At 46.0% G+C, this 12,108-nt stretch overlaps 1 protein-coding gene across 5 annotated transcripts in view; it reads right to left on the minus strand.

The window, feature by feature from the left end:
- The window catches only part of ESR1 (estrogen receptor 1), a 332,293-nt gene that overhangs the window by 207,521 nt on the left and 112,664 nt on the right, over positions 1-12,108 (minus strand). For 3 of the 5 annotated variants that reach the window (XM_059700044.1, XM_059700045.1, XM_059700046.1), the window contains one exon: positions 5,278-5,799. In XM_059700044.1, coding sequence (XP_059556027.1) covers positions 5,278-5,732 — 455 coding nt within the window. In that variant the 5' untranslated portion in view covers positions 5,733-5,799. Of the gene's footprint in view, positions 1-5,277; positions 5,800-6,046; positions 6,090-7,792; positions 7,927-12,108 lie in introns of those variants that run through there. The other 2 variants (XM_059700042.1, XM_059700047.1) reach the window with 2 other exon arrangements.

The following is a 12,108-nucleotide window of genomic DNA, read 5'->3' on the forward strand; positions in this document are numbered from 1 at the left end:
CACATAATTAAAAGCATTGTGGATTAAGGCAAAATTTCCCCCATAATTCTTACTACTATTCTCTACGGTACAGAATTTGGGGATTATGGTTTCTCCCTTCTGAAATCGAGACTCTCCTAAAGGCGCTTCCCTTCACCCTTCGCCCACCTAAGTCCTCAGCTTTCAGAGGACGGGGTATGTTTCAGGGATGAAGTAGGGGACAGCTCAGGCACACTGTTTTTAAAATGATATTCTTCGGCAATTCACTGGCAGAGTTCAAAATATAAAATAAAACTCCTCGATGACTTTGGTGGAATGCCTCTTCTCTCTGAAATCTCTCACACTTTCACTTTGGGTGGCTGGTTTCAAGTGGCTGTGCTTGGGGGATTAGATAGCCTCTTTTTCTGGCCCATGCATTTTGGTTCTAAAGAGTTGTGGCCACTATGTTCTCCGTTCTTCGGTAAGCAAACGGGGACTTGGAATTAAACTCAATGGCTTACTTGCCTCTGTCCACCCAATGTATCATGAGAAAGAAGGGAACGCAGCATGTTGCGCTCTCGACTGTGTTCCTAAAGTTACGTTAAAAATAATACTGCAGTCACAGGCAGGCATTCGACGTATTGTTTTTGTACTGAGTATGCATTTTAGAAAAAATACAATTAAAGCTCTTACATTTCCTTGTGCACAACTCTTTTCACATAATCAGGGCCTCGGCGTTTAAAAAATGTATCTATAAGAAAAATGTTCTTTTTAATTTTTTTATTTATTGATTTTAGAGAGAAAGGAAAGGAGAGGGAGAGAGAAACATGGATTTGTTGTTCCACTTATCTACGCATTCATCGGTTGATTCTTGTGTGTGCCCTGACAGGGGCATCAAACCCGCAAGCAACCTTGGTGACTCGGATGATGCTTTTTTTTTTTAAGGTGCACTACCTTTATTTACTTATTTTTAATCCTCACTTGAGGATATGTTTATTGATTTTTTTAAGAGAGAGAGGAAGGGAAAAAGAGAGATAAATATCGATGTGAAAGAGAAACATCTATCGGTTGCCTCCTGTCTAGGGATCGAATCCCAACCTAAGTATGTGTCCTGACTGGGAATCGAACCTACAACCTTTTTGGTGTATGTGACAACACTCCAACCAACTGAACTACCCAGCCAGGGCAAGATAAATATTCTTTATGATAGCCCTTGCTGCAAGCAAAGGTTGCTGATGGTGATGAAGATTTTAGTTAAATTTGGCTGCCAAAGAAAATGATTTCATATTATCATCAATCTCTATTTGTAGTAAAGCTCCTGCCCACTTTCAATCTAATCTTCCCTACTATCTTCTAGCTTACAAAAGTACAAGAACAATTATTAATGTGTGAACAAAATAATAAAATATTGAATGCATAGGCAGCTTATGTACCACTTTCACACATACTATCTCACTTGACAAAATTACCAGTGTCTTACCATTAACAGAAAGTTTGACATCTTTATAGTTTTTCCTGATCTATTATTCCTGCCATTTCTTGCCCCTGTCTTTTATACCCTTAAAACAATTAGAAACCAAAATGCCAAACCTGAATATTCCCTGGATATGAACGTCATATCCTAAATATATTCACAAAAATAACCTAAGAACCCAAATTAACTGACTGTGAGGAAAAAAATTAGAATAAGTGCCAATTATCTTTCAGGAGCTTTCTACCGAACAGGTACAAGCCACATGGAGTAGGTGAAAATGAAATGGGGATTGAAGACATGATTCTGTTCTCAACCGAAAATACACTCATTCTCGAGGCAAAAATGAGGCTCCTTGAACTATTCTTAGACCAACACAACATATCGGGTGAACAGTAACAATTTAAGTAAATGAAAAGAAGTAAGAAAAGAAAGGGTGCTAAAATATCACCGAAATAGAAGGATAGAATTATTGGAAACTTGAAAATTAGCCATTAAAATCTCTTCTTGGAGATGAGCCTTGCTCAAAGTTAAGAAATAGTTTTAAGTGATCACGAGTGGACAGACGAGTCATTCAAAGCATGCAGCCAGTTTAATAGTATACAAATTACCAAGGCACTGACTTTGATGCAAAGGGTTTGTGTAATTGTCAAGTAATTTGGAGCGGTGGGCATTATTTAGCCTTTAAGAATATTGAGTAATACAACTGAAATAAACATGGAACATTAAATGCCTCGTTAGAATTTTAACAATCATAGTGGATATGATTAAGTTTCATCTTTAGTTTGGTCCAACTTTCCTAAGTTGTTTGAACTCTGAAAAGAAACCCAGGATAAGATGTGTCCCAGTTGCCTTCATCATGAAATTGTAGGTCAGGCACATCTTGCAAAGGAAGTCACAGCTTGCCTATTTATAAATGTATTCCTCTTAATAACAATTGGCTGGGATATGTGACAATGTTTCTCACATTATTATATGCCCAGGGCAGTTCTAGCTGTCACATTGCTTCATACATAGATATGGCTGCATATTGTGGCCAATAGAAGAAAGTAACCATAGCATCCTTATGCTAAGTAATGTGAACTTCATATAAATTCTCAAAAATAGTAAAGCCTAATCTAACTGATCTAAAGTCACCAACTAATTAATGGGGGCGGTGGGGGGGTGGGGAGGCCAGAGATAAAATAAAGAGAATCAAAATAGCTTTTTGGTTTATGCAGATAAAACCACCAGGCACTTACCTAAATTTTTTGTTTTCTACTAAACATAACATTTTAGGCCAATAGCTTTCAAATTTCTTTGGCCTCAACCCACAGTAAGAAATACATTTTACATCGCAGTCGGCACACACAGCAGGTATAATTAAAACAATTTTCAGGAAACAAAACCCACCGTACCAAATATTATGCACTCTGATATTTTCTATTATATTCTTTTCCATTTCATTCCCCTAAAAAAAAAAATGTTCTAGACTCACTAAACTGATGTCATGATTCTGTGGGTCATACATCACAAGTACTTGAAAACACTGCCTTTGGCCCCCGAAACTTTTGATAACTACTGAAGAAAGCTAAAGGTCTCTCTAAAGGGGCTTCTTCAATTCTTTTATTGTACCCTGTGTTATTCAAAGGGGAAAATATTAACTAACATTTTCAATAATATTAAATAAACACTTGCATAGACCTCTCTCTTCCTCCCTGGGTCATAAGAGGTAGAATTCAAACAAAAGAGAAAGGATGTTATGGGAAAGACACTACAAAGGGAAAATCACTCTAAAACTGAATTTCCACAAAGAATCCTACTTGCATGAAATTTTTACTTTTTAAAAAAGTTCCTTGTCATTTTTTTTATAATACTCTAAAAGTATTTGAATATCATCTGTTGTAAAAAGTTTAAGATGGGGCACATTTAGGGATATTATTTGCCTCTGGGATGATGAACGATTTTGAATAAAATGTGATCCCCTTTTATTTGACCAAGCTCACTTTGTAATTATTAGCAAGGCAGTAAATAGTCCACGGAGGAGCAGCCTCATTAGTGCCCATTGAAATGCGGTGGCATTAATTTGCAATAAAAGAACTGAAAATTAATGGAAAAGAAAATAGTTTCTGGAGTCCATCCTGAGGTTATGGAATTCACACCCTGAGCAGAGCCTTCCTTCGCATCAACGGGTTTTAAAATGTGTGTGAATTAGATGTAATCGTTGTATTTTGTTCTAACACTATTTTTTTATAAAGTGGGCAGAATAACTTCCTTTTCCCTTTTCATTTTAACCCTGAAATAAAACAAGGGAAAGGAGTCTGCAATCGGCTTTGTTAAAGTCTGGTTCTTTTTTAAGTTTTGAAAGTGTTGCCTGCTTGTCTCTGAAGTAGTAACTCAGGCTGGTCTTGTCTGGCTGTGAGGTGCTTGAACATCCTTGGGGGGTAGGGGGGGCAGGCCTGAAGGATAGGGGGTAAGTTCAGACACCCCAAAAACCTGCCCGGGGATTCTTCTGGGACCAATCTGCACCCTCCTCTGGTTCTTCCGCTATCGATCTCTCTGGAGACAGAGCACTGAATGGAAAGTCCACAGCTTGCGTGCAGAAGGCTCTGGGTGAGGGAGGAGGCGCACCTGACAGCCAGGGACAGTCAGGCACTGCCTAGCTCAGCACCAGCCACCACGTGGGCCCTGAGGCTTCCCAGCCCGATTCCAGGGCATCCCTGTCCTGTGGGGCCCGCGGCGCAGCCATTCGCCAGCAACACCCACCCAGCCCCTCCCTGGTCCATCAGGAAGAGAAGGGAGAATTTCACTATCAAAGTGAAAATGGGAGGGAGGGATGGGCGAGGAGGAATGTATATTCTCTACTAGAGGAAAACATAAGGACACAAAGCATTTGCTACTTGAGTCACGAGCGTGCCTGTGTGCCCTGAGCGGCTAGGCTTCTGCCACGGGGACAGAAAGGGGCAGCAGGGGCCCGCACTGGGCTTCTGGGGCCTTCTTTGCCCGGTGGGCCTGAAATACACTTTCGCTGGCAGAGGGGTGTTTCAAAAACACGCCTGCTTCCAAATGGCATGTTTCAGACTGACGGGCTGCCTTAGTCCCAGCTGCCCTGAGTCATAGTCCAGCAACCTGCTCCAACAGGACCCAGCTAGAGAACGCAGAACCCAGAAACTTAAGACCCATTCAACTCCTGCACTGCTCTCTGGGGGTTCAGTTCATTCAAGCCCTGAACCCAGGGCCCGGGGGAGGACAGACAGACAGAAGCTGCTAGGAATCGCTGCCCCCAAAACCACTATCATCATCATCATCATCATCATCATCATCATCATCATCATCATCTTTCCGATCTGAAATTCTAGATGAAAGGAACTTTTCCGAGCACATTAAAATGTTAAAATCATCATAAACAAATAAAAGCGGAGCTCCCCTAGCCCCGCCGCCGCCTCCAGCCTGAAATACCACAGCGGGACATTGAGGCGGGACTCAAAGCGCCCTGTGCTCCTTTGCTTTGGGGTGCTCCCCCCACAGACGACTGCGGCTTTGTGAGGTTTCCACTATTTGTTTGGTTAGGAAGCACATGGGGTTTCGGATCTGACTCTCGGGCAGACAGTAGTGGGGTGGAGAAGGGGAAAAAACAATTTTTTTTAAGCTGCCAAGCTAGAGAACTTGACTCTGCAAAGCCAGATCCCCAAGGACTCCCAGGCGGGGCTGGCGCTAGCCCTCGGGCGGGTCCTGGGCTCCGCGCGGCAGGTTGCGCGGTGCCTGCCCGGTCCCTGGCTCCCCCCCGCCGGCTCCCTCGCTCCCTCCGCCCCGGGCGCGGCGGCCACCCCACGCAGCTCGGATCGGATGCGCGCTGGGGGCGCGGGTACCTGTAGAAGGCGGGAGGGCCGGCCTCGCGCACCGCGTAGCCGCTCGGCTCATTCTCCAGGTAGTAGGGCACCTGCTGGCCGTGCGGGTGCAGGAAGGGCGAGAGCTGCGGCGGCGGGTGCAGCAGCACCAGCGGGCTCGGCGACACGCTGTTGAGTGGCGGGTAGCCCCCCAGGCCGTTGGCACCAAACGCCGCCGCCGCCTCGGACCCGGGGCCGTAGGCGAGACCCGACTGGCCGTAGATGGGCGCGGAGGCGGCGGCCGCGGCGTTGAAGTCGTAGGCGGCGCCCTCCGGGTAGTTGTAGACGGCGGGCTTGCCCCCGTCCACGTACACCTCGCCCAGCGGTCGCTCCAGAGGGATCTTGAGTTGCGGGCGGTTCAGGGGCTCCAGTTCGTTCCCTTGGATCTGGTGCAGCAGGGCCATTCCGGACGCTTTGGTGTGGAGGGTCATGGTCATGGTCAGCGGCCGCGGGCAAGGTGCAGACCGGCTCCGCGCGCAGAGGGCTCAGCAGCCGGCGGGCCACCTGGAAGAAGAGCACAGCCCTCGGGTTAGAGGCGGGGGCGGCGCAGCGCATGTCCCGCCGCCGGGAGGAGAGCGCAGCCCGGCGCTGCCCCGGAGCCCTGGGTCTCCCGATCCCCCCAGGCCAGACACCGGAGAGCAGCGAGCAGCGCGCAGCCAACTTCCTGGCTCCCCGTCTTCAACTTTTAAGGACGGGTCTCCCGGGCTCATATGCATTACAAAGGGGCTGGACGCCGGCCAAGGACTGTTACCTTGCCCTGACATTGGCTGAAACATCACTCCAGGCGCAACTGGAGCAGCTTCCCTGAACTTGACTTGTTGCTGCTGGATGGGGGCTGGATTGTACTGCGGGGAGGAGAGGGGGGGCGGGGGCGCTGAGGATCGCCTAAAGGTGGCCCAGGGCAGACGGTGTTTCAAATGAGCTGGGAAGGCTTTCTCTCCTGCGCTGCCTTATGCGCCCGGTGCCAGACTCCGATCTATCTCTGTTTGTCTCTCTTACTGTTTGATTCGCTCTCCTCGTTGGCTGGAAATATGGAGTGTGTACATAGAATGACCCTGGGGAGGACCACTCTGTAACCGAGATAGGGAGATGGGATGGGGTGTGCGGCTGCGTGTGCAGCCAGCCACAGACATCTATATTTAGCAGCAGCTGCAGGGACAGATAGGCGGCATCTGGGGCGAGGGGGTGGGGGGTGGGGGGTGGGATGGAGATTCAAGGTGTTCATATGGAGAGAGCGGTATCTTTCCATCAGGAGAATGCTGAGGAACCTCAGTTTCCTCGTGAAAAATTCTCCCCAAGTGGCCCCTTCCAGCCACAACTTTCTGTGACTCTCCCAGCCGGACCTGTAAGATTGGGCTGGACCACAGTCTTGTATTTGCTCCCATTAGGAATTTTCATGTGTAGGAAGATGTACAAAAACTCAAGATAGGCCCACTTGAGTGTTGGTGCCTTCCACAGGTTATGCAAGTAAAACTGCAGAAAACTGAAGGTGAAATGTGACCTTTTTGTACGAAAGGTAACCTCAGGTCATTCACTACATCTTTGGCAATTTTGTCACACTGTTGGTCTAACTGACAAATTTTAAAATGCAAAGATACGTTTCTGTTCTTTAATCCTACAATTGGACCTTCTCAGCTCACATGGGCTAGGACATGCAGAATAAAATACCCAGAAGGAAAAAAAAAAAGTAGTGAAAAGTTTTGAACTGAATTAAAAGCTAAGCACACTATATAAATATATATATATATATATATATATATATATATATATATATATATATGTAATATTGTGCACCCATAATCGTGGATAGTTTATACTTTTATACACTTGGGTAGTTTATACTTTTGCCCTAGCCTAAGAGACTGATACAACTATTAATACTTTGCTTTAATTGCCATCCCAAACACTCAACATAGTACCTAACAAAATATTCGCGGCGTATCTTACGAATGTCAAGGTTGCTGTTACTAATAGTAATATTTTTGGATATCTGTATACTAATAAGTGCACATTTTACATAATTCTTATAAGAACAGACAGATCATGTGAAGACAATATGCAGAAATAGCTGATTTAATATGAAGCCAAAATTGAATTTGGCATCAATAAGTATAGATTGTAAGCAAAGAAAGGGTTAAAACCACATTAGGTGAATCACAGATATTTCTCTTTATGGCCAGCAACCATTACTTTCCAAAGCAATTTTTTCTTCGCAGATGATCTCGTTTCCGTAAATCACACTTTCAATTTTCAAATGTCTTTTTTAAACCCGTGCAAAAGCGCTTCGGAGGGCTCTTTACAAACCCGAACCTGCCAAATTCTATAGACATCACACAAAGAATCCTCCAAGTCCTGGAAGCAAAAGGAGACGCTCACACAAAACCCACGGCAAACAGCAGACCCACGTCTCCCTGCTAGGACACAGCCGCTGGCCAGAAAGGTAAGTTGCTTTCTCAAAATGCTAAAGCTGCGAAGAGAGAAATCAAAACAATCCTACCCTGCTGGATCAAGAGCGTCTTCCCAGAAAGGTTCCATGGGCTCGCAGAAGTCAAGAGCTGAGGACAGTGAGCGTGGAGGGAGGAATGTGCCCGCGTGTGCGTGTGGCTCGGTGTGAGCGAGGCAGAGCGTGTGTGGATGTGTTTGTGTGTGGAATGGCAGGGATTCGGGAAGCAGCCAGTAGGCAGGGCACTTGGCAGCCCCTCCCGGCAGACACAGGAGTGGGGCTGCTGCACAGAGCTGGCTGGATGAATGGCAGCGAGCACTGGGGAGAAGCCTGCTGTCTGCTCACGGAGAGCAGGGGGTGGCACAGCCCGGCATTCTTGGGGGGGGGGCAGCAACACTCCAGCCCCCTTTGCTCCTTATCCTCGGAGCCTGGAAAGTGACCCAGGTTTCCACTGCCATCCTCAGCAAGAGAGAAAACAGGCTTGCTGTAAATCATAGGCTTACGGCTAAAATAGAATGCCCGTCAAAAGTGTATGGATATCAAGTTTACAAAATGTGACACGGGCAGTTTTTCCTAAGGAATATAATTTAACGATAAAGGCCTCGGGGGTACACTTGGATCAAGTGCCTTGCTGGCCCCAGCCCCCGAGTCTCTGAACGGACACGCCATTGCCATGCCTCCGATGGCACCAGGAAACCAGACTTTGGAATAAATGTTTTGGCAATCTAGGGATGTGTTTCCAGCTGAAATGTAACACTCCTCCACCTCGTTAACCAAACCCGCAAACCTTTCCACGAATAGCTCAGTTGATGGCTTTCTGTAAACATAGGAAAAAGATATATTCAAAGCTGGGGGTCTGAAGATAAGACAAAGGTGGGCACCTTCATTTCACACTGATTGTAGGCTTTGTGATTGCACTGGCATTGATCATGGGGAGGGGAATCTCGCCTTCCCTGGTGGTGCCCACATGGATCTAGCCGATCCTCAACTTGTCTCTTGACCCTGGAACGAAGACCCAACAAGAAGGTGTGCCCAGTGTGCCTTTGCCCGGGGTCCCAGGACACATGACTCCTAATGGAGATTTGGTTGCCAGGCATTAGTCATTGCCTTGGGTATTAAATGACTAATCACAGTGCCAGCAGGGGCCAGTCTCTGGCCCTGGGACCCTACGCAGTTCCAGAGAGATTTATGAGTGGCTCTTGAGACCAGTACAAAGAAACAAGCAAAAAGCTATATTTTAAAAGTTACAAAAATGTTAGTGATGTCATATTGCAAATATACATATAATTTCCTGCTTTGAAAGACCTAAGGTATTGCGATGGTAGAGCACAGAAGACCTACCTCCCTCCTCAGTCCGCGCTACAGACAAATAACTGAACAGAAAGGCAGTTACTCGTTGTAGGTGACAGTGGCCGCCCATGCTCAAGGTCAATCCAAATAAAGAAGAATGTGCAAGGAAGGGAAGAGAGGGAAGGAAAGGGAAGAGAGCAAAGGAAAGAAGGAAGGAAAGAGAAAAAAAGAAGGAAGGAGAGAAGGAGAAATACCAAATATTCTCCTGAAACATAGAAAGGACAAAAAGCCTGTTTTCTTTTTACAGAACTTTGAGTATTTTGAGACTAACAAAATTAATCCAATAAAGGCAGTTTTCTTGACATTTTCTCTTTCCTCTTCTTGGTAAGATTTGTCCCTCAGGTTTGGTGACAGTGGGGGCGAGGGGGAATCCTGGACCTTACCAGTTTTCTTCTAGTGCTTCTGGCATCAGTCTCTCGGCCTGGCTCCCAGCTCTCTCCTGGCTTCCTTCTCTGCACTGTCATGCGGATATGCTCATTCCTGCCTCGACCTAACAGTACCCACAGGTGAAGAAAGGTCAAGTCTACTTCTCTAGCTCCACCACTGGGTGTATCTCAGACCCACTTTTCTCGTGGTCTCCTATGCATTGCCGGCTTGTTCAAAATATGATTCATCCTTCCCCACCCACCCCCAAAACACAGTGTTCCTCTCGACAAACCCGGCCTGTGAACAGCATCTGTGTCCCGAAGTCGCCCAGGTTAGAGTCTCACAGTCTTCTTTGAGGGCGTCCCAATTCCTGAGCATTCTAGCTTTGCCACCTGTCCTTTTTTCTGCCTCTTCTATCACCCTCCTTCCGGTTCTCATGGTCCTGTTCCCAGGGGGAAGAGCCTCCTAGAGACCTCTGCCTCTTCCCTCCCACCGCCCCCCTGCCCTCCCCCCCGCCCCCAGGCCTTCCTAGATCCAGCTGCCTTTCATTTCCTTGTTTTTTTCTGCTTCAGAATCCATCTTCTTCGACCCGCTCCACCCTTGACCCAGATCATACTTCCCCAGGAGTCGGGGCCCCCTTTCTTTCCATGAATGTATCCTGTCTAGTGTATCTGCTCCATGTGTAGTGTGTCTTTCAACCAAATGAAAACTTGAGACTCCCAGCACTCGGTGCTTTGCTGGTGACATTCTCTCTGCCTCTGTCCCCCACTTTGTTGGCTGTCAGGGGAAAGCATACCATTTTTGAAGTTCTAGCCAAAATGCCACCTCATCTATAATGCCTTTCTTATTCACACGGAATTTCCTCTCTTCCGAACTCCCATGGAATTTCTCATGCATGTATTACATTCTTCCTTGAATTATTTATTATTATACAGGGTGGGGCAAAAGTACATGAACCGTTGTGAGTATGCGAAACAGCTTATTCTTGCATTATTAATTATTTGTTAATTGCTGTATTATTGTCCATACAAGCAACTGTAAACCTACTTTTGCCCAGCCCTACATTTGTCACCCCGCACCATCCTGCTCAGAAGCTCCCTGAGAACAGGGTGTGCAGAGAATGACTTGAGGATTCTTTGAGTGCCTAACGCTGTGCCCAGTCATATTAGGTCATTCAAGATTAGCTCATGCATTAATCCAAATACTTAAAAAGAATAATATAATATTACATCTATCTGCATAACCATCTCCAAAAGCTAGATTTCCATGTAATGTTCTACCATTCTCAAAATTGTTTTTTTCTCAAAGATTATCTTTGTATCCTCATAATGATGCAGGCCATAAAGTCAAAATTCAAATTCATGCAATCTCGAGGATTAAGCCTGCAATTCTTGGCAGTGCGGTTGACAAGAGAGCCCTGAATTTTTAGCTCAGAACCAGATAATACTATGACCAAACATAGTTTCTGCTCTAGCTCCATTAAAAGCTTTTTACATTTCCAAAAACATTATTCCTCCAACAGAAACATGAAAAAAAAATGTTTCCAAAATAGCTTATACTCCTAGAAATGGTTCCTTCACTCTGAGACATGAAGGTCTAGCTATTACTTTTTTTATAAATGCTCCGTTTGGGAGCTTGTCCTAGTGCATTTATTTGACACCATTTATTTTCCCCTAAAGTAGAAGAAAAATGAAGAATTTCCTTTTACGTTTCTGCTCATTTTAAAAATAGTTCAGCCTATTTGTTTGAAGGCCTTTTGATTAGCCCAAAGACTTTCTTCAAATGACCTTTGATTTTTGTTTTCTGAGGTAAATTTTATATGCAGCGAAATGCACATATCTTACAAGTAGAGTTTGATACCCTTGGATACATGGATATGCCCATATGACAACCATCCCAGTGAAATCAGAGCACTATGAGAAAGTTCCCTCATGCCCATTCTAGTCAACTTCCCGCCCCTACAGGCAACCGCTGTTCTCATTTCTATCACCGTAGATGTATTTTGCATCCCAATCCAGATCATGGACCTCATAGACCCCATATCCAACCAATGGCACCAACAGTCAGGTGCTGGGTTTGTAGCTTTGCCAGGGCATCAAGGTACCGAGCTATCCTTCTCTCAGTCAGACCCTTCTCCTGGGAACAGCTCCCTCAAGGCCACAGAATTATTCCAACACTCTATTCATGAACCTTTTTAATAATAACAGGCTTTACTAGTACATGATCGCATGTTACCTAAGTCAGCAATGATGCAAGAAAATGAGAAGCCTAATGGACTGAGACTCTTAAACAGCCTTTTCTTCCCACCACCACTCCAAAAAATTTTTTAATCCTATATAATAAAAGACTAATATGCAAATCGCCCAAAAGGCTGAACAACCAGTCGCTATGACATGCACTGACCACCAGGGGGCAGACGCTCAATGCAGAAGCTGCCCCCTGGTGGTCAGTGTGCTCCCACAGGGGGAGCCCCGCTCAGCCAGAAGCCAGGCTCATGGCTGGCAAGCATAGCGGCAGTGGCGTGAGCCTCTCCCACCTCTGCAGCAGCGCTAAGGACCCCTCAGGGGTCCGGGACTGCGAAAGGGCTCAGGCCAGGCTAAGGGACACCACCTCCCCCCGCCCCATCCCCGTGCAAGAATGTCATGCACTAGGCC

The sequence above is a fragment of the Myotis daubentonii genome, chromosome 6 (assembly GCF_963259705.1).
Source record: "Myotis daubentonii chromosome 6, mMyoDau2.1, whole genome shotgun sequence".
In the NCBI taxonomy this organism is placed as follows: domain Eukaryota; kingdom Metazoa; phylum Chordata; class Mammalia; order Chiroptera; family Vespertilionidae; genus Myotis; species Myotis daubentonii.